General features: G+C 37.1%; 1 protein-coding gene across 3 annotated transcripts in view; it reads right to left on the bottom strand.

The window, feature by feature from the left end:
- The window catches only part of tbc1d32 (TBC1 domain family member 32), a 47,002-nt gene that overhangs the window by 19,106 nt on the left and 4,195 nt on the right, over positions 1-23,701 (bottom strand). For all 3 annotated transcript variants that reach the window (XM_031901477.1, XM_031901478.1, NM_001374832.1), the window contains 16 exon segments: positions 18,338-18,515; positions 15,195-15,266; positions 13,230-13,355; positions 12,478-12,556; positions 12,260-12,363; positions 12,117-12,178; positions 11,055-11,199; positions 10,043-10,102; positions 9,204-9,300; positions 8,001-8,138; positions 7,430-7,522; positions 5,861-6,003; positions 4,430-4,554; positions 1,994-2,195; positions 1,563-1,645; positions 879-1,017 (listed from right to left, as the gene is read on the bottom strand). In XM_031901477.1, the coding sequence (XP_031757337.1) occupies positions 879-1,017; positions 1,563-1,645; positions 1,994-2,195; positions 4,430-4,554; positions 5,861-6,003; positions 7,430-7,522; positions 8,001-8,138; positions 9,204-9,300; positions 10,043-10,102; positions 11,055-11,199; positions 12,117-12,178; positions 12,260-12,363; positions 12,478-12,556; positions 13,230-13,355; positions 15,195-15,266; positions 18,338-18,515 (1,846 nt within the window).

Raw genomic sequence — 23,701 nt, 5'->3', positions numbered from 1 at the left:
CATTATAGGACTGGTCAAAGAGTGGCTACAAGAATGTCTGCTTCTAGTTCTAGGTACCAAATAGAAGGCAGGTAGGCGTGATACATTCCAGGCTACTGGAGCACTGCCGAACAGGCCCCAGATTGAGTGGACCATGGTGGCAGTGCCTCATCCGATTCCAGTCCAAATACAGTAATGCCGAAATCAGATGCAAATGGTGGTGGGGTAAATTACCCTCCTCTTTCGGCATCCGTCTCATTGGTGGCTGGCCATGTCCACAATAAAGCTTATTTTTGTGATTACCAGGTTGATAAAAGGAGAGAAAAAAACACCACTTCTAAATTAGGTATTTTTATTTTTATATAACTTACAAGAGTATATGTGACCAAAAGCATGGAAAATTTGGGGCCCCATTTATGGGCCCACCCAGAACCACCCAGAAGTGTGCAGTACTAAAATTGTCCACATTGTGTGTGCAATATAAACAGCTGATGTTACTCTATAATAAGGTGTTCATATAAAGAGTTCTATTAATATTCTAATTAAGTCAGTTTATTTGGGGGTTAGAGGAATTTGCCCTAAGTTTAAACCCTACACTCCTTCCTGCCCCTGCTTTTGCTTTATATGGAAGCATGAGTTATGCGAGTTTTGCACAAGTTACGTAAACTATGTAAATTTAGGAGCCCAATAACTAGTCAGTATTAGTTCACAAAAATGCAAGAAGATCTGTTCTCAGACAGGAATTAGGAGAAATAGAAATAGAATCTTATGATTATCCCTAGCTTTGGCATCATATAAAGAAAGGAAAAAATAAACTCAGAACTACATATTGCAAATTAATAAATAATAATAAATTTGTAAAATATGGCTCATACAGCATGTTATATATAACCACCTACCTGAAGCTTTTTGGCAAATCTACTGAACATGTAATTCACACATTCATTGATAGTGCCAGTTTGTTGAAGAAGCAGAAGTCCCTTTGGAGTAGCAGCAAAATTTAATAGGTTGTCTAACAGAGATTCTTCCCATGCCTCACTGTATAAAACATATGATTGAATGAATTTCATTTGAATTAATTTTCATTCATTTGTACATTGTACAAAAACAAATAAAATAAATATTTTTAGTTATTTTAAACTAATACTAAATATCATATCAACTGCTGTAAAATGTCTCCTGCATTCATGTCAAATAAATAAAGATACATAAAATAGGGAAACGGTTATATATTTAGTCATTGAGCTACAGTGACCATCATGTTTTGTGTGGAGAACAGGCCCTTGCCAAGGATTCTGGCATTTCTAAACGATAAAGTTACATTATAATTTCAGGCTCCTACAATGTCTACAATCTATGTCTACTTAGTTGGTAAGTTCTAGGACCCAGGGACCTCCTTCTTACTCTGTCTCTAACCACATAGTACGTAATTTCTCTATATTTATATTTACTTTTAAAGCGTTTGACCTTACTACTTGTACTTTTCTGTATTGTAAAATTATACAGCACTGCATATTCTTGTAGCAATACAGGAATAAAGTTATATACACACATAGTACATTACAGTACAATTAAGTACTTACGTCCCCAGGGATTCCTGGCTTTCAGATGAAACAGAAGTAGCTCCAGCCACAGGTGTTGGGGTTCTCTCTGACAAAAAAGCAGTCTGTAAAGAAAATGAATATATATGTAGAATGAATCTATTTAAAGTAAGTCAGTTTAAGAACCAATTTGACTTTATTTATATGAACAGACATACACATTTATAGGAATGTCTAAACACCAACGAGTGAGGGCCTTCACCACCCAAGCCAATTACAACCAAAGGGTTGTTTAGTGCATAAAATGATACATGTGTAGGTCTTTGCACTTCAGAATAAATGGCAAGGACCTGCATGTCCCCAATAAATATAACACTACCTATGTTTGGGCACATAGGCACTTAGGAACCACATACTTCCTGAGCTCCAAAATTGGAAGTACTATAAAATAAATGTCATGAAAATATGGTCACCTTTCTCCATGCATTAGCAATGCATTCATGCAGTCGATAAGGAATGAACACATGAAGTCCTTCACATGTGTGATACATCTGGCGGCATACAAATATGAAAGTACTTTTCAAAAGAGGCAGCATCTCTGATTGAGCTAATGCAGGAATGTCTTCATCCAGAAGCTTCTTAGAGAAATGGGCTATGGTATGGGCACCTACAAAGCTTAAAACACACAGCAGGTGTAATACATTAAAAAATATATATTCAAAATTCTGCAGCATAAATAATATATGTGATTGTGGTATACCCCCATAAAAATATATTGCATAAACAAACTCATATGTAAAACCCTGCTTCATCTAAATAAACCATTTTCACAAAAATATACTTTTTTAGTAGTATGTGCTATTGGGTAACCCTAAATAGAAAATTGCCATTTTAAAGGGCATGTCAACCCCAAAAAAATTTTTTTGCATAAAGAAAGAAAACATAATTCTAAGCAACTAGAGCTTTAAAAGTTATTTGTAAATGTAATTGCTATTGAAAGCAGCAATTGAATGTTGCAAAGGTCTTGCTGCAATGTAGCCCCGGGGGCAGCCATTCAAGCTGGAAAAAAGGAGAAAAGGCACAGGTTACATAGCAGATAACGGATAAGCTCTGTAGAATACAATAGTGTTTTATCTGTTATCTGCTAAGTGCCTGTGCCTTTTCTCCTTTGAATGGCTGCCCCCATGACTACACAGCTGCATTTTTATATAAACCATATTAGTGTTTCTGAGGCAAACTCACCAGTTGTACCAGTGCAGGGCAGCAGTACATTATATTGGAATTTCTTTTATACACTTGAATTTTTTGGTGTTACTGTTCCTTTAAGGTGGCCATACAAGGGCTGACAAAAGCTGCTGCCGGACCAAGCTGGCAGCTTATAGGCCCATGGATATTGATCCAGCAGGTTTGATTTTCCCAATGGCTTGAGGACTGGATCTGAGTGGCCCTTGATCTGACTGACCAAAATGCAAATGAACACTTGTATTATTGGGGGATTTATGGTTATTATGGTATTTTGCACTCAAATGCTGACATGGTAAAATAAAAGTTAAACTTTTATTTTAGAACCTTTCTTATTCCTTCTTTCACAGTAATCCATTTAAATGCCCTATAATATAGGCTTAGACTAAGGGGCACATTTACTAATCCACGAACGTCCGAAAAGCGCCCGAATGCGTTTTTTTCGTAATGATCGGTATTTTGCGATTTTTTCGTAGCCATTACAACTTGCTCGTAAATTGTCGCAACTTTTTTGTAGCCATTACTACTTGCTCGTAAATTGTAGCGACTTTTTCGTAGCCGTTGTGTCGAGTACGAAAGTTTCGGATTCATTCAAGCTTCAGTATCGTGACTTTCCTTGGGCCAGGTTGGAGCTGCAGAGTGCCATTGAGCCCTATGGGAGACTTTCCTTGGACCGGGTTGGAGCTGCAGAGTGCCATTGAGCCCTATGGGAGACTTTCCTTGGGCCAGGTTGGAGCTGCAGAGTGCCATTGAGCCCTATGGGAGACTTTCCTTGGGCCGGGTTGGAGCTGCAGAGTGCCATTGAGCCCTATGGGAGGCTTTCCTTGGGCCAGGTTGGAGCTGCAGAGTGCCATTGAGCCCTATGGGAGACTTTCCTTGGGCCGGGTTGGAGCTGCAGAGTGCCATTGAGCCCTATGGGAGACTTTCCTTGGACCGGGTTGGAGCTGCAGAGTGCCATTGAGCCCTATGGGAGACTTTCCTTGGGCCAGGTTGGAGCTGCAGAGTGCCATTGAGCCCTATGGGAGACTTTCCTTGGGCCGGGTTGGAGCTGCAGAGTGCCATTGAGCCCTATGGGAGGCTTTCCTTGGGCCAGGTTGGAGCTGCAGAGTGCCATTGAGCCCTATGGGAGACTTTCCTTGGGCCGGGTTGGAGCTGCAGAGTGCCATTGAGCCCTATGGGAGACTTTCCTTGGGCCAGGTTAGAGCTGCAGAGTGCCATTGAGCCCTATGGGAGACTTTCCTTGGGCCGGGTTGGAGCTGCAGAGTGCCATTGAGCCCTATGGGAGACTTTCCTTGGGCCGGGTTGGAGCTGCAGAGTGCCATTGAGTCCTATGGGAGGCTTCCAAAATCATGCAAAGTTGCAAAGGTTTGCCCGCCGTTTACGAGCGCTCAATACGAAAAAGACAATTTACGAGCAAGTCGTAATGGCTACGAAAAAGTCGTGACAATTTACGAGCAAGTTGTAATGGCTACGAAAAAGTCGCGACAATTTACGAGCAAGTCGTAATGGCTAAGAAAAAGTCGCGACAATTTACGAGCAAGTCGTACTGGCTACGAAAAAGTCGTGACAATTTACAAAATGTTCATTTCCAATCTGATTTTTTCCCATTCGGGATTCGGATTCGTGGATTAGTAAATCAGCCCCTAAAAGTTATATGATAACAATACCTGTCTTTTGCACAATCCACTTTTTCACCATAAAGAAGAAGAGAACGGCCTCCTTCAGTTGAGGCAATCCTTGCTAAAATATCAGCAATATAGGTCAGGGTGTTTTCATTACAATTGACATGAACCTAATATTCAAAGGAATCGTGCGTTAGAAATACAAAAAGTACTATGAAATCTCTAAACATGTTTATTATGTCCATGTGTATTATCTTATACCCTTAAACTATTAAAGTATGCTGTATTTGGTAGCATTCTAAGTTAATCTGAAATTGTTTTTCATTGTTTATGGTTTTTGAGTATAGTCATTTACATTTATGTTGTGCAGGTAAGAATGCTGTACCAATGACAAAGGGTTAGAATAGAAAGAAGTAAATATAAGAATTAACCTAGACTTTACCTCTCAGTAAATGTTTTTTGGTTGCCAGGGTCAGTGTTCCTGACTACTAAACAGTAGTGATGAGCGAATCGCGAAACACGGTTGTCATCTGCATCTTTTTATACGTGACTGAACCCACTTCTATGCGACATGCCCAATTTGATGCATGACAAATTTTTCACTGCAAATTTTCAGGAAAGTCTCGCAAAACAAATTACCAATGTGGAAATTTGGTGCAAATCTATGCATGGCAAAAAAATTCGCTCATCACTACTAAATATTATTTTCAGCTGCAAGTTAAAATGAAGCAGGAAAGCAAGTCTAAGAATTTAAAACTAGAATGTTAATATTCATTAGACTATTAATTATTATTGTCCTTAAATTATATAGCTCTGGCATGTTATGCAGCACCTTTTTTCAAAATTGTTTCTCAACCCCAGTGGAACCTACAATGTAATGTTCAAACAACACAAATGCCCAGGGGTCAATTTATCAGAAACTGGTTAACCTACTTGTATGTTTTTAGAGTGCTAGAGGACCCCCCCCCCACCAGATACAATAAACACATTTCTTTAAAACAGAGCTCAGTGTTTACTGAGCCACCATACAGCATATAACTAAATATTAAATACTATCTCTATTATCTCCCACCTAGAAAAAACATATATGGATAGTTCCACTTACAAGAAAACACAGATTAAGGAATATCATAACATGAACAATGGTGAAAGAACTATTGAGGGGTTTAGGACCCCCCCCCCCCCCCCCCTTTTTAGTCAACTGATTGGAAACCTTGATCTTGCTTATACCAAGGTTATAGATATTAAAATAAGGATGTAGCTTGCATTTATTTTCCAAGAATTATAATAATTTTTAAAACATATCTGTGTCCTGTGCTAAAAAGTCTATACTATGTTTAGTTGCTCATTAAAGACTATTCAGTGTATTCAAATCTAAATTTCTTACTTTCTAGATAATAAACTTATTTTCTTATTTATTTCTTATCAAAACAAAATATCATAAATACAAATTAGAAATGGTACCATATTACTTACCCTTTTTCCTTTTAGGAGCTTTTGAATTGGGTCCAGGAGTGTATCTATGACTACAGCAGTATACAGGCATTCACCAGCACATTCTTTGCAGTCACAAAGCATCCTGAGAACCTCCATTGCCAAAGTTGATGGTGCGTAACACCCTATACAAATAAGACACAATATTGCATCATTTAAATGTCACAAGCAAAGAGTGGGATATCTAATCAGCAATATTTATTGCTTCCTGTAATTGTAATTGAGCCAATGACTGGAAAACAGCATTTGGCAGATTTTGAAGTTCTAAGGCCATGGGCACACAGTGTTTTTGTTCTGTTTCCCAGCCTGTGTTATTACTGCAGGCTGAGAGAGCTGGATCCGCTCCCTTCCAAATCCCTGTGTGCACTGAATGTACAGCTTCCACTTGGATGCAAGTACATGGGGCGGAGCAGAGGTCAGATTAAACACGTGGAAGAAGGCATTTTTGAGCTGACCTCCCCTCCATGTACCTACACTTAAGTGGAAGCTGTTCTATTCAGTGCAGATGCATAGGGTGCAGAAGGAAGTGGATCCAAATGACGCAGCTTTGCTAAAAATATTTTTTCAATAAATTTATAAAAATTGACACCACATATCTGTAGGTGATAAAACATGACAAATAAAATGCCTGCAGTCTTCTGAACAGTTCTAAGTATACATAGGATTACCAAAAGAAGTGTCATGTAGATACCCCACAATTTTACTGGTGCACATGAACTTTTTATGTGCAAAAAGAAGTAATCAAGAACAACACGGAAAAAGGAAAATAAAGTCACTAGAAATCCAAAGAAATTATTTAAAGCAATAAAAACACATACAAAGTGAGATTCAACTAATCTCACTGTGCAGTAAAAAAAAAACTATTAGGCAGACCATTTCCAATAACAATTAAGTTCAATATGATTGCATATACACAGTCCACCCTGAATGCAAAAAAAACAAAGCATAATAATTATTTAAAAACAAGAAAACTTCTTTTACAGTACAATGAAACTTTCCCTCTTAGTAAGGAACCATACTATCCATTGAAGCTGAAAAACAATATAAAGCGCCAGATTTTAAAAAAATCATATGAATATATTTATATTAGCCCCCATGCTCCCATAAACCGTAAAAAAATACAGATACAGCATGTTATCGGTGTAGATCTTAGACTTTAATCTGAAAAGGATTAACGTAACACAGCCATATGGAAAGCGTGGAGATGGGCCCAACTACTTGAACTCAGTCGTACAGAGCTAAAAATGCCTGGAACATCTACTGACTGACTACTAGAGCAAAATAATCTCTCATGCCTACAGTGATCTTCTCTGTTGCCGAGGTGCTACCCCCTCCACACCCTTATCTTCTCCAGTACAAACATATCCCAACATCCCTCCAACCACCCCCAATGGAGAACCCACTGATAATGATACAATGTGCATATATGTGTGATGATATGGTTCCGTTTAATTTGGAAAACTCAATTAAAGTCTATTAAAAAAACAAACAAACACAAAAAATACAAATATATATATATATATATCATATGTAAAAATGTATTACATTTACCTGTATAGGTTCCAAGAGTGCTCTTTTGACCATTAGGACAATATATCATGATATTGACAAATAGCACCACCATGTCAGACAGAGAAATTACCTCTGAAGAATAAAAAACATATCTATATAGTTAAACAAGATTATCGTATATGGTGCAGAGCTCTGTTAGGGACCTTTAGTTATATCTGGAAAAAAGAAGTGGCTTTTATTAAAAGCACACAAAACTGCCCAAATTTTAAACCTGCAGGTCCCCAATATGGGTGAACTGACTGCTTTGAATGGGATGGAGATACAACGGCTCAAGCATTTATATGTAAAAGGATATACATTTTTTGCAGTACAAAACTATGAACATTAATTCAGTTAGTATGGGTAAATGTTTTTTGAAGAGTAAATCCCTTTATAAATCATAATGTGATTTAAGAGCAAATCATTTTAAACGTACTCATAAAGAAATGCCATTTAAATAAATATATATATAATTTATAACAATACCAATATCTTAAAGAAATGAAAGCCAGTTATGCTTTTAGAATGCTAACTTAAACACATAAGGCACTGGTGTGAGAAGTCATGTTACCTTTCCTGTTTTTCAGCTTAAGAGGGAATAATTTTCTGCCATGTTTATAGATCAACAATTTTCCTAAAAGACTGAGGGAATGGACAAAGTATAAATAATGTAATTCTCTTTTGGTGTAAAATGTCTTCTGTTTAGTGCCTAGAAAGAAACAGAAGATAAAAAACAAATTCAAATTCTGTAAATGGAATACTGTGGCAATGTTGCATTTTTCTTGACTGACAGCAACAGCACAAACATTAATAGAATTCACTCGCCAGCAAATAAGGTGCAAGTCTAGGACCATTAATTGTAAATTAAAGCATGGGAACACTGTGAACTAATAAGTATACAATGTTTACTGATGTATACTCTCTGTAAATGGGCAATGTCACAATCATCCACAGATCCTCTTATCGTCTTTGCTGTAGATACTGGGCCTGCCCACGACTCCAAAAGTTCTACTTCTACATATATCAAATATTACATCTCAGTAGGCACTCCCACTATATTGCACATTGCATCATCTGTCTCTGTCCCAGCAGAACATAGTCATATCACATAGTGCCCTGGCAGTACAAATGTAAGGCTCATCAGGGCCCCCATCAATTCAACAGGGGAGAACAAGAATATTCTTGTGCAGATATAAATAAGCATACTTAATATATTAAAAAAACAGCAAAAGAAATATACTATTTATACATCTATAAGTAACCCTGTACATAAACACTATATATACCATACTAAGGGCATGTCTATGCCAGTATTAATAAATATGATTCCTGTGCAAGGACTTAAAGGACATAATTCCAAGCAACTTTCTAATGTGTTTTTATTAAAATTTTTTAGTGCTTTAAAAGTTATGTGTAAATGTAATTGCTATAGAAAGCAGCATTTGCTGAACTCCTGGTTGTTATTTTTCAAACAATGATGCAAAGGTCAATCTCCTCCAGCAAGGCGGGTCTGTGAGTCTGCTGGTTTGTGTTACATTGTTTCAAATGCCAGAGGCACCAGGGCAGAGAATAGAAAAAGACAGACACTGCTTCTAATAGCAGTTATATATACAAATAAGTCAAAAACCATTGCAAATTTGTAAGGAATGTATATTGCAAAGTTGCTTAAAATTAGGTTTTCTTTTATTAGACAGAAAATTTTATTTTGGGTTGACTATCACGTAATACCATTCAATAAATACTGCTAATATACATGGCATTGATAAATACGTACCAGTATGATGTGGGGCCACTGTGGTTTTGGAATTTTCCTGATATCCTGCTTTTGATGATTCAAAGTAATAAAAGCACTGCTCGATAGCTGCGACAATCTATGAGACAACAAATTACCTTAAAGCATTGTAATATTTAAATTTTAGGTAGAATAATCTACACCAGGTTCGCCTTTTTTTTTTTTTAATAAAAGTTTGGGATTTGTGACATGACACTCAGTAGCCTAAAACCAAAAGGTCACTATAACGTATAGGATGTACATGCTTTAAAAGACCCAACAGTGTAAAAAGGATGTTGGGACTGCTTAACAATAAGTGCAGTAGTTATCCTTTAATATATCAACCAAAAACAATGAAAAATGTAGTGTAGAACATGCATAATAGGAGATAGATAAATTTATAGCAAGAGGAAGGCATTAGTGGGTGTATTGTAGTGTCCTACCTTTCCATCTTTGTTTAGAAGGGTTTAAGGATGAGCCCTGGTTATTATCAAACATTTTTCAAAACCATAAATGTCAAACTATCTATTCATAAAATACATACAGATATGAACGGAGAGCCTCTCATGTGAAAATATAAGGCAAACCTTTTAAAGTCTGTCTTAAACATTAAGTTTCCCTAAGGATAAAGATACATGAAGCTACCTGTCACAGCTACAAAAACAGACAATGCTGATCATTTACTAATAACAGTCTCTACAAGAGTTTTAGCAGAGGCAATTGTCAGTAGTCAGTAAATGATCAGCATTGTCTATTTTTGTAGCCGTTACAAGTATCTGCTACTAGTAGCTTCCATGTGTCTTAACCCTTAAGCCACATACAATATACAGACATTTACTCACCAAAGATTTATATTTTTTTTCCAGCAGCCGTAACACTACCGTTCTGCTATAGTAGGCATGCTTCAATATAAAAAGAGGAGAAAATATAATGAGTGAAAAGGTCACATGTTGAAAAGTAATTCAATCAATACACAAAATATTTCCTCCTTTGAAAGGAACAAATAACATATTCTGAGAGCATGAAGTATATATAAAGTTTATTAATTTATTTCTTTGAGTACAGGTGGAATAATCAAAGGAATAATAATCACTAAAATGTTCTCAGGTCGCTGATGAAAATTTGCCCCAGGGACTGCAGTTACGCCACTGTATATAAAAAATGCTTTAACTATATACAATTAAATTACACGTACTGTACCTATTGATGTAAATGATCCTTGGTATGTTAGAAGCTATAAAAAAGAATCTAGAGCTCATGCCAATCATGCTTTTGGACCAGCATTTCTCTGATGAATTAAATATTTCCTGTGACTACACTAAAACCATGAAACATGTTCATGCATACTGTAGTGAAAAGGAGCTTAAAACGCCGCAGTAAAGGAACCTGAGTTTTATTTAACCTATGGATCTTTCTAATGGAAATATTAAGGATTGTATATTCATTTACATTTGTTTTTATCCCCAGGCTCCTGTAAAGGAATAACTTGCTCACAGCTAGTAATAATAGAGCTTTGGATAAGCAGCCACTTGATTGCTATATATTATATGTTATACTGGCTTACTCTATATCTACTACTCTATTTCCAAGCACCCAGTAGTGTGGAATGCTGATGAGTGTCAAAGGAAAAACCCATAAATAAACTACTTATAAAGACGATATCCAACTAACACAAACTAACAAACGTCACCATTCCCACCACAAAAATATAATACTCCCCTCAGCAGTCTTTATCGATGCCCACCTATCCCATGCTTATAGCTTAAGAAATGATTGCAGGCAATTATTAGCATAGATGAATTAAAATGTTACTTCTCTCTATTCTACAGTTTTATTTGGAGTTTTATTTATTACCATCCATTTTTTAAACCACAATGCTTTGGGATCAATCAGGGCCATGAAGAAGGCTGGATCCAGAAAGATTTGCGAAGAATGTGAACTTGAGTCGTGAACAACTGATAAAAGAGACAGTGTGCTTTCCACAATTTCTTCCATATACCTTATAGAACAGAAAAGTAAAACATTTAGTTTTTGTGGCAATCCTTTTTGACACCCAAGACACCTTCTTAGTAACCTAAATAATTATTAACAAACATTAACAACATATACATCAAAAGTTAGATCTGAAAGATATTTCTACTTGGAAAGAGAACAGGCTGAGGGATAGATTACAAACAGTGGTGGTAAATGGAACATTTTCTAATTGGATCAGTGTTGTTAGTGGAGTACTGCAGGGGTCTGTGATTAATCCTTTGCTTTTTAACTTGTTTATTAATGACCTTAAGGTTGGCATTGTAAGTGCTGTCTCTTTTAATGTAAAATTGTAAAAAACAAGTTCCACAGAGGTTGTTGATGCTTTGCAGAGAGATTTTAGTGAATTGGAAACCTGGGCAGCTAACTGGCAAATGAGGCTCAATGGTGATAAATGAAAGGTTATGTATTTGATTAAAAAATTACATACATTTTATTCTGCAGGCAAAGAATCCACCATGTGTGGCACTAGCCTCAGCACAACACGCTAAATCAAAAGGCAAGGGGCTAAAATGCCTATCTGCCACATCCCATCTGTTAAAATACACAGGGCTGCAGCGGCCACATACAATACTTGACTGAACCTTCAGACCACACGGATATTCCCAGTACCTCTGTTCTGGCCTAAGTGGGAGATAATAAGGATCAAGTGCAATTTTTCCAATAAGGATTAATTATATCTTAGTTGGGATCAAGTACAAGGTCCTGTTTTATTATTAGAGAGAAATCATTTTTAAAAATGTGAATTATTTGATTAAAATGGCATCTATGGGAGATGGCCTTTCTGTAATTCCGAACTTTCTGTATAATGGGTTCCAGATAAGGGGTCCGATATCTGTATATGAAGGTAAAATTTGCTTAAATAATTAAAATTATATATCTTACTTTTCTGGATGTCTTATCCAGAATGATGGGGCTTCCTTCTGATAGTCATTCAAAAGCCGAATCTTATATGCAAAAAAAAAAAAATGAATATGAAAGTTAGACAGGCCATCTGAGTAGGACGGTAAAGTTAAGTTTTACTGTACCTTTTTCAAAAGACGAACAATTTCTGGGTTGGTGATCTCTATACCATTTGATAATGAAAATTTGGAATTTTCTCTTGAAATAAATGACACTTCTAGATGTTTGGCTAAAAAATAATAGTATACATTAGTTTATATAAAACCAGTTGATTATAGGTATAACATAATTGCGAAAAGGTAAAAGCATTGATTATACAGCAGTCTGTTTAAGTACAACATACCTAAACTAGTATAAACTTCTCTTGCCATGCTGAGTGGCGAAGAAGAAAATGTCTTTGCATAAAACCGCAAAATCCGCTCCTAAGAGGAAACAAACAACTCATTTAAGAATACAATTAGTAATGGAGTTACTATCTCATTTCTGCCTCCATGTGGATCTACCTGAAGAGGCCAAAAAGCCTTGACCTGAAGTTAGAGTAGATCTGGTACATGGCTGTGAGGATTAAACAAGATGGAAGCACTACTTCCGATACAGGTCACTTCCACCCCGTCCTTTTTAACTGGTGATTACCAATAAATTTGAACAGCTGTGCTGTCTTTTCATTTTATGTGAACAGAGCCCCTGTTATTCTATACATCTGCTCTCACAGATCGATAGAGCACAAACATTTATATATATACAGGTATGGGATCCCTTATCCAGAATGTTCCGAATTACGGAATAGCCATCTCCCATTAAAAGCAAATAATTCAAATTTTTTAAAATTATTTCCTTTTTCTCTGTAATAATAAAACAGTACCTTTTACTTGATCCCAACTAAGATATAATTAATCCTTATTGGAGGCAAAACAAGCCTATTGGGTTTATTCAATATGTAAGTAATTTTTAGCAGACTTAAGTTATGGAGATCCAAATTCCAGAAAGATCCCTTATCTGGAAAACACCAGGTCCTGAGCATAAGAGGTCCCATACATATAATTTTTTTTTATTTATTTATACGTGTATATAATACGAGTCTAATGCGTTTCTTACTGTAAATGTGGAGTCTGGGTCTGCAAGGGAGAGCATGAGGTTTTTTTGAAGAATATTCCAGCTTTCACATTTGAGAACATCAGATGGCGGTGCAGAGCAGAGTGTTTGCATTGCTTCCCTTCTTACCTTTACAGCCAAAATAAAGAAAAAAAGCTAGTCATGTAACCAGTACATCCAAGAAGTATGCCATCTAGCTATACCATATAATTTAATTGTATACTGTGGGAACAGTCAAACATGGTTAATTCTGTTAATGATACATGAATCCTACTTTTAACATTATTAAAGTGCTATTCATCTGAAAAACTGGTATTATAACAGTAGAATATACAATAAAAAAAAGCAATTTTGCATTTCCTACATTCAGCATGACTGTTTAGGGCATTAATGCTTGTAGACTAAATTATTAATGTAGTTCAAAATATCACTACCATACTGTACTTCCGTCCAAATTATTATTTTTATTCCTTAAAGCTAAAGGTAAGTAATAGGCAATCATAGTGATCATTGTAAAAATGAATTAGATTTTAATTATTAGCTTTTATTATTCTACCTGCAGCAGATTGAGTTTATTGCTAAATGTTTGCCATTGGTTATGGCACTGGTCAGGAATGTTTTGGGCCCTAGCACCGCCCTGAGGTGGCCTAGGGAATGCTGTCCCTTCTTGCCCCTCTGCACGTTTTGTGCGTTGGGAGGGAGCAAAGGGGGGCCATACTGCTATTTCAGAGAACACAACAGTGCTCCAAAATTTCAATTTAAAAATCGGACTTTTGACTACTGAATTTACCAGGAGCGGCTTTTTGCCATATCTGGTAACATCAGGGGTGCTGCCGTCTGAGGCAAGTTCTCAACTCGCCTCATGGCAGCAGCGCCCCTGGCACAAATGTATTCTAAATGTCAAAGCTTAATGTAGCATGCTTAATTATTATTATATATTGAAGTATGATTTAATGCAGTTAACCAAATCTTGGGAACAAAGGATTTGACACTGGCATCCGGTTACATCAAGCCAAGAAATGCTTGCACTCTAGTGCTTCCATGTCAATGATGATTCTAAAAGTTACAACACTTAAAGGATTAATTAAGCGGTAATGAGAAACCTGTCCTGTGTTACAAATACTTTATTGGCACTTCTTTTTTCCAAATACAGCAATAGTGCAGTAATTTGGAAGTGCTGGAAATAGATGTCCCAGAAAAATGTCAAGAGTGTGCATACATGCAAAGTCAAAAATGGCATCAGCTTGAATGATTGCCTCTATTCCTGAGCCTTATAATTGTCCTTGCCAGTTACACATCACTTTGGTCCCCTGGCTCTGTTACCTAGAGCTGTTGCTCACAATCACAACATGGTAGGTGCCTGCAGATCCTTCTGTCAAGGCACTGACAGAGCCAGCAAGCTATCTTAAGCACTCTATGCCTGCTGTGGCCATTCCTGTGCAGGGTTCCAACAAGACCTTAGTAATTAGGTTCTCACCAATAGACAAAAGACTGAGAACACCTTTCTATCTACCTTGCTGCTATTTCAACCTCCTAAAATATACAAGCAGTGCACAAAAGGATTGTGCACTATTTGCTGCTTTTTACAAAGGTACTTGTGTCTATACATGCTCCTCTGCATCTTGTGGCAAGCACAAATATTCCCATGAAGCATACTGTGATCCATTTTTTATGCAAGTACACAGTGGAATTAATAACAGCCTTGAGCAGCTAAAAATTCCAGGGTTCCTTAGCAGGTTGCATCTACACAAACAACTGATTTGTATCCAGTGAATCTCTAATGTCATAAATGATGCTGTGCAACACAAGCTACACCATTCTAACAAAAATACAGGTAATTTATGTCCGCAGTGGTGAATAATTTGCAAGTTGAAGATTTAGTTATAACCTGCCAAAAGTTACAGAATACGCATATCTTGAAAGTTTACCACTGGAAACTCATGGTTGTTAGTTTTATATACTGTGTACCTCCACAGGCTGGCTAGGATCCAGTTGTTCTGCGATAAGTTGCAATTGCTCTGTGTTCATAAAAGTGTAACTCTGTAACAAAAAATAAATAAAAATACAGATAAAACAAAATAATGGGGATAATTACAATTCCAATAACTTTATGGTACATTAAAATAAAAAAAAAAGATAATTTATATTGTATAAACATATAATAAATGAAATAGAGAATGCAGAAGAATAGTTGTCAAATAGTTTTTACAATGTTTTTTCGAAAGATTTATTACTTTTACTTTTACTTTATTACTGTTTGAGCAGTCCAATCCAGCACTTTTTTGCCAAGACCTATTCATTTTTTGATGAGTAGTAATTTGCTGACAAAAGAGCCTTATATTTTTTTTAGTAATACTGAGGCACATGTTTGGAGGGATCTTAAACCATTGCTCAATGCAGAAATGTTTCAAAACCCTTCTTATACTTTGATGCACACTTGTTGATCTCCGTTTACTATTTGAACTTGTGGATCTCTATTTTCTATTTCTTTGATCATTTTGCCAATGTATGTCCCAGTCTATTTAAATACAATTTTTTTCTACCTGCTAATAAACCATAACTATTTAGCCAGACATTCTACTCTCATATATATAGAACTAGCAATCAAACATTCTACCACAATATCATTATTTTTTTTTAGTGTTCATGATGACATAGAACTAGAGACCCTGGGTCAGAAAAATCCTTGCACAATAAACACCTAACATATTTAAAAGTAAAATATGCCATACATTTACGTACTGATGTCAAATGAACTAAAGATTTGAGTTTAGAGAGTGACAGAGTTTATATAACTGGACTCATGCGGGAATAAAGCATAATTCTAATATCAGAAAGGAATCTTATAGTAACTCACATGTTAGTATGCTAGAAACATGATGGAAATGTGAAGTTTAGTTTGCCTCCTTTATAACTGTCTTTTTTAGCTTCTTGTACTACTGTGCGTATGTCAGCACTGGGCAATATATCCTTTTTCTTTTTTTTTTTTTTACATATTTCATACTTCGCTCTCTGTCTAAAAGTACATGTATTTTCATGTAGCAATGCTCATCTCTCTACTTCTTATATCACTTATCATATCTGTTGCCTTTTGTCATCCGCACTAACTAACGCCCTCCTGTGAAAACGTTTAATAATTGTTTTTTCTGCATATTACCCCTGTTCTATATGCTGTGCACCATAACTGTGGCCACCAGTAGCCCTCACTTGCTGCATATGCTTTCTTCCTGTACTCTGTGGCCTCTGTATCTGAGTTTTCACTGGGCTTTCCACAACTCTAGAAGGAAAAGATACTTAAAGGAGAAGGAAAGGTAAAAACTAAGAAAGCTTTATCAGAAAGGTCTATGAAAATACAGCCATAAGCACTCACAGAAAAACTGTCCTCTATGAAAAGAAACACAGAATTTTTTGTCTCCTTTTTTGTAAACATGTTCTTGGGTATCTGACTTCCTCTCTCAATAAAACTCCTTTATTCCAGGGACCAGAGTCTGTGCATCTCTCTCCAGCTCCCCCTCTCATAAGAATTCATAAAACTCTACTGTACAGCGCTGCGTACATAAGTAGCGCTTTAAAAATAAAGTTATACATACAAAACTCACTCCCCCACCCTTAGGAATGTGTAATCTGAGCTACCACAGATAGAGCTGCAAGCAGGAAGCTACTTAAAATGGCAGCTGCTGTCTTAAACAAACAGAGAAAGCTTCTAGGGCTCTTTACTCAGGTATGGTAAAGCTTTCTGCAGAATAAATATAGTGTTCTAGGCGGCACTAATGTGTAATGTGCGAATCTATTGGCAGTAAAATGCCAAAATGACTTTCCTTCTCCTTTAATTGTCCCTCCCTGCTGTAGAGTAGCTTGCTTTATCTTCATATGAGTCTGATTTTCACTGTGCTTAAAATCAAAACACTGCATTACAAAAGGCCGCTAGCTGTAAAAGTGATTATATACACACTTTATTATTCTTGGTAAACTCAGAGTCGATCCCTGCTAGCGCTCCCCTAATTACACTGAAGATAAGTATAATGTACACATGCTCGGGGGGAAGTGGTAGGGCGGGTGGTAGGCGCCCCTAAGAGGGGATGTGGGGGCCCCTGGGGTGGCAGCCTTGGTGCGCTGTGCACACCCCAGTACAGCCCTGCCTGAAAACCACCAAAGGATGGCAGTATTGTTGGCTATGGATAACTTCCCTAATGCTGTACTCTATATATAAAGTTCTAATGTTTTGAGCAAACAGTAACACATGGTTTCATATTTAACATACATCTAGATCAGTGTTTTTCAACCTTTTTTGGGCAAAGGCACACTTGTTTCATGAAAAAAATCACGAGGAACACCACCATTAGAAAATGTTAAAAAATTTAACTCTGTGCCTATATTGACTATATATAAAGTAATTATCTTGAATAGGAATCAAATAAACACAAAGAAAGTATTTTATAATTACTTTATTATGAAATATTAAGTAAACAAAATAGTGAAAAATTATAAAATTCAGTGCGCAACCTGGGCGTGTTTGGCTGAACACAAAGCTGATATTCTGGCTGGAATCGAAGAAAGACACACACGTAGCTCTTCGTCAACAGATCTCAGTCTCTCTCTGTATTTGGTTTTTATAGCAATCATGCTTGAAAAGCTAATCTCACACAGATATGTAGTGGAAAATGGGAGCAATGTCAAAATAGCTTTATTAGCCAGAAGGGGGAACTCCTTGGCGGCATCCAACCAAAAACTGTCCAAAGGTAGATCAGCAAATCTTAGCTTGAAACCACGATTTTGTCTCAGTTCAGTTAGCATTAACAACCATTTAATGTTAAAAAAAAAAAAAAGGCTTTTCCAAATCTTACCACTAGATGGCGATGTGGCAGCGTTAACACTGGATGCTGCCTCTCCTGGCTCCCCGATGCCGGATGACGTCACAGGCAGTGACGATTTCCGGGCATCGGGGAGCCAGGAAGTGAAGGTGTCCCAGAGGGGACCGGGGGAGTCTAGGGCTAGGCGGCACACCAGGCAACATCCCGCGGCACACTAGTGTGCCGCGGAACAGGGGTTGAAAAACGCTGATCTAGATAAACATTACTTGTAAACAGGATGAATACTATAAATTCTCATACTTGATTAAAGGAAGAGTCGCTGTCTGAACAGTTATCTGCGTAGCGGCCAGTGTGTTGTTCAAATGTGCTTTTTTTCTGTAGTTCTCTATTTTTGGCCTGATCTTCTTCAAATTTATTAAGAAGTGTTTCCACAACAGCCATCATAACATTTTTTAGTGAATGCATCATTTCTGCATACCTTTAAAGACAAAATGAGAGAAACAAATATCCATTAATACAACTGTATTTAAAACATACAGACCCACAATAATAGTTAAAATGAAAACATAACTAAAGTCACATTAAAAATCTGCACACCAACAGAGCAATGCATGATGTTTAAGTATGGCCTAAACCCAAAAATTTACAAGCAAATTTTGTTTGCTCACCCAGGTTTACCATGTCCTGGGATTGTATTTCATATAGTCTATCGTTCTGGAATGGCTCTGATGCTGGCCACTGTCCTAAAGCCATTTTCAAGAGAGTATAAGAGGCACAAGGGAATGCAGAGCCACAGCACTGATTCTTTTTAATGCTAACTGAGCAGGTATCGGACTGGATCAAGCATTAGTGGATATAGTGTTTCCTACAGCCATCTAATACACTGATCAGGTTTAAGCAGCAGCAGACTGGTTCTAGGGGGGTGGTTGATATTTTAACATTAAAATTAAATAGGTCCTCTTCTGCAATATTGTTTCAGGAGTCAGTAGCGGAGAATACAAACAGACAGACAAAGCCTCTACCAGCAATTACATTTACAAAAAAATGAACATCAAAAATGTATAGTGGGGAAAAAAAAGTTTTTTGCATGGAGAAACCCTTTATTTCTTAAAAAACAAACAAAAAAAAAAAAGGAAAACCTTAGTTTGCCAATATTCTATATAGCATAGTAACCCCTTACCTTTAAATCAATTATAAAGGTGCAAGACCACTTGACTTATTTTAACCAAACACCAAAGCGTTAAAACCAGTTGCTGGGAATCAGCAACAAATGCTTTATTCTGCAAAAAGCCAAATTACAATAAAAAAAGGTCCACTCTTTATTGTTTTCTTTATTGTCTTCATTTATTACAATTCTAAATCTAAAAATGGCTGACCACTTGACTTAAATTAACCAAACACCAAAAAATTAAAACTAGTTTTGGGGACTTCACAATAAGAAGGAGCTAAATTACAACAAAAACATTTCACTCGTTATTGTTTTATTTATTTGTCTTAATTTATTACAGTTCTAAATCTAAAAAGGGCTGACCAGGCTACACTCACATACATAAACCATATATACCTACATAAACCATATATGCCAACATTAATACTAACTGTATACTACTACTTTAGTATCACAATAGCCTTGGATACTATGCTTGTCCAAGAACTCATCCAGGCCCCTCTTAAAGGCATTAACAGAATCCGCAATCACAACATCACTAGGAAGGGCATTCCCCAACCTCACTGCCTTCACCGTGATAAAGCACCTACGCTGCTTCAAATGAAAGTTCCGTTCCTCTAATCTAAAGGGGTGGCCTCTGCTGCTCTGGTGTTGCCATGCTCCTCATAGTGTGAGCATTAATAATATCCTTCATCTTTCAACATATATGTTGTTTTTATATTTTCTTTTAGCCATCTTGCAATTAATACTTTAGAAGCTTTATTACTTTAGTAATCACACAGCACTCCATACACATACCCACACATCTCTTTAAATCAATACTAGGGATACACTGAATCCAGGATTCGGTTCGGTATTCGACCAGGATTCTGCCTTTTTTCTGCAGGGTTCAGGTTTGGCCAAATGCACGGTCCTTGGAGAACCGAATCATAATTAGCATAAATTAGAATATGCTAATTAGGATTTGGAAGGGTTACATGTCCGTGTGAACAGTTCTGCCCCTTCTGGATCCTAATTAGCATATGCTAAGTTCGGATCCAGAAGGGGCGGTGTTCGGCTGAATCCCTTGGAATGGATTTTGGGGTTTGGCTGAACCCAAAAATATGGGTTTGGTGCATCCTCAATCAAGACTGTGAAGTGGTCTTTTAGAGTCATCATTTGGATCTTGGAATAAAGTCAGAAGATTGATAACAGCATCTGCACACCATAATGTTTGTACTTTTGGTACAAAGAAAGGCAAAGTTCTTAAATATGATTTATCTGGGAAGAAAACAATATAAGTTTGAGAAGCTCCCAAGGCCTGAATTTCTCCTATTCTTCTTACCGACTTCACTGCCCAGATTTAAGAGTCAGCATCCTCAATGATACCTCTTGCAGAGGCTATAAGAAGCCATGCACAATCTATTAAGGAAAAAGTTGAGATCCCAATGACTTTACATGTGTTCTCGATTTTGTAGCGGCTCTCAGACATCTTTTAGCCATAGAATCCAAGGATAATCTCATATTACGATGAGCTGAATAGGCAGACACTTGTACCTTTAAAGTGTTTGCTTGTAAACCTTTATCAAAACCTTCTTCTAGAACTGTAAGATTTGAGCAATATCTTTATGAAGTGGTGACAATCTTTCTGAGAACACTACTTGCCATATATTCTCCATATTCTTTTATATGATAAAGATGTCTATTTTTTCCTCGCAAGTATTAAGGTTTCTACAACTTAATTTCACAGTCTTTGTTATAATAGTGCAGCACGCTCAACATCCAAGCCTTCAAATGGAGTCTCTCTAAGGTCTGGAAACTCCATTTCCTTTCCTTCCTCCAGTAATTGCCTCAGGATTGATGTAATACCTCCAGGTACCACAACCTCCTGGGCCAACTCTGTATGATGGCTATCATTCTTTGCCTGATCCTGCTTCACCTTCTTGATTACTTTCTAAATCATAGTCAATGGGGGAAACACATATGCTAGTTAAAAGTCCCCAAAAATGGAGAAAGCATTCAGAAATGTTGTCCTGTCCTTCCGGAAAAGTCAGCAGAATTTCTTGAATTTGTGATTCCTCTTGTAGTCATTAGATTGATTTGGGGAAGACTTTGCCTCCAGCCTTGGGCACAAAGAACATTGTGAAATATATACCCAGCTCTTGCTCCAGAAAGGTAACTTCTTCCAACTCTCCCATGCAAATACATTTTTCCCCAACCATGTCTTGTTGAGGTATGACATCAGAAATCCAGTTTGCTTTTATTTAAATCTTTGGCTAAGGTTCTTTGATTGCTGTCTCTATTAGACCCTGCAGCTCTTGTCTGCCTGGACCCTCGGAAAACCTCTCTGTTTCAGAAAGATAATGTGGAATACTTAGATCTTGGAGAATTACTTCTTCAAAAAAAATTATCTTTGATGATCTCAGCCTGTCTTGTGGCAGTGTCTTGGATATTCTTCCCTGTAGACTCTCAATTAAAGCATCTAACTTTGATTCAAAAAGCTTACTTAGTTCAAAATTCACTAATAGAGGTTGTTTTTAAAAAACAAATCTGACTTCTATGCCTTCATCCACAGAGCTCTTCTGCCTACTGATGATAATGCCAATAATTTTGCTAACAACTTTATAGACTCCACAGCTGTATCACATAAAAAAATCTGTCGCCAATGTGATGTATCAAAAGGCATTTAATAATCATCCCTTGACAGTGCCAAGTCAATGTCTTCTGCCAGATTATTCAACCAGCAAGTTCTAGACACTGAAACTGCTGCTATGAAGGGTTTATTAGCTCTGCTGCTGCCACATAAGATCTTTTTAGTGCCGTATCTGCCCTTCTATCCACTGGGTCTTTCAGCTATCCTCTGCGAGTATTGTTTTTCTTTTTGACATCCTAGCAAATGGAATGTCCACAGCAGGAGGATCTTACCAAAATGCTACTTCTTGCTTATGTAGCGTGCACATCTGCTTAAATTTTTCTGAAATGTCTGGTCTTTTTGCTGGATCCTTTCACTCACACTGAATTAGTTCTCTAATAATTGGAATGACTGGAAATGTATTAACACTTTGTTACGAAAAGAATAAAAGAGTATTTGTTTTTTTTTTATTCTTCTCTTGATCCTTCATCACCTTGTTAACCACTCACCAGTTTTTAGACTTTGTCCAGAGGAAATAAGAAGATGCTTTCCTTAGAATCTGCTCTAGCAGAAGAAGAAAACAATCCTCCTGAATCAGAATTCACAGACATTTGATCAATGCCAATAGTATCTTTCTTGTTAACACCAGAAAATGGCATTGTAACCTGCCTCATCTCTTCAAATGTTTGGGTCATCATATGATGGCAGCACAACCAGTATACGAACAGAAGACCTCTTGCACACCCTTTGCTCTCCAAGATACTTTAGCGCTCGGTGCACAATGTTGGAGGGATCGGCACCCTCCCAAAATTCCAAGTAGAAACTAAAACACTGGCACTCAGGAGCTGCAGCTCGTTTGCAGCTCCTGAGTGCCAGAGTTTTAGTTTCTACTTAGCACAACCAGTATCACAGAATAAATGCTCAATAACATTCTACCTAACAATATAGGCATATCCCTAAGAAGGTATATACCCCACCAGTAGAAATGCTGGCTAACAGAGACCCTTGCCATTCTTTCTGAAGCGACTTCCAGTTCACACGCCACGCTGATCTGCGTCTCCCAAGGCCTCCTAGCCTCAGTATATCCTGCTGCCCTCAATCCCCAAAGCCTAAGAGAGCCTTGACAGGTGCATGAGATCGCCTAAACGCTTTGTGATCACTATGCCTAGGAAAACACAGCATTTCGCCCAGGACCTCACTCTAATGTAGCCCCCAGTTGGCCTTCAAACCCCTAATAATGGTTAGTAACCCGTGATTGGTAACCCACGGTTAGTAACCCACGATAGTAGAGATCTATCACGGTCGACTAACTAGCTTTGTGGGTTCTTACCCTTATACTTAATTACTATTTAATAGTAATTAAAAAGCACATTGTTGGTCAGCTACATATATATAATTAATCCTATCGGGCTTAATTCATAAGATCCCTTATCCCGAAAACCCTAGATCCCTAGCATTCTGGATAACGGGTCCCATACCTGTACTTTGTTTTGATCTGACTGATTCAGAGAAGAGTAAACAAAAACTTTCGAAAAGCACTGCCTTTGCTTTGTCCTTGCGATATAACATATTGGCATGAACAAATTCGAAGCCACTGCATGGCACACAGGACAATTTTACTAGCTTAAAAATACAAAGTCAAAACTGTTTATTATCACAGACTAAAAACATTTATTAAATCAACCTTATTTAGTAATTTTGGTACACATGATAAAGGATGCAGAAATCCCTGGTTTGCTTTGCAGTCCCTTTATTATACTGGGCCAAATGTGTTTTCCTTTCCTTGCATTTACTTTAGGAAGGCTTTTCAAACAGTTACCAACCTTTTTTTGATCTAGCTATGGCCACATGTGTATAACCTAATTATACAACTGTTCACTGGAAA

The sequence above is a fragment of the Xenopus tropicalis genome, chromosome 5 (genome assembly GCF_000004195.4).
Source record: "Xenopus tropicalis strain Nigerian chromosome 5, UCB_Xtro_10.0, whole genome shotgun sequence".
NCBI lineage: Eukaryota > Metazoa > Chordata > Amphibia > Anura > Pipidae > Xenopus > Xenopus tropicalis.
Note: the sequence above shows the minus strand (reverse complement) of the source record. Positions and strands in the feature narration are given on the sequence as shown.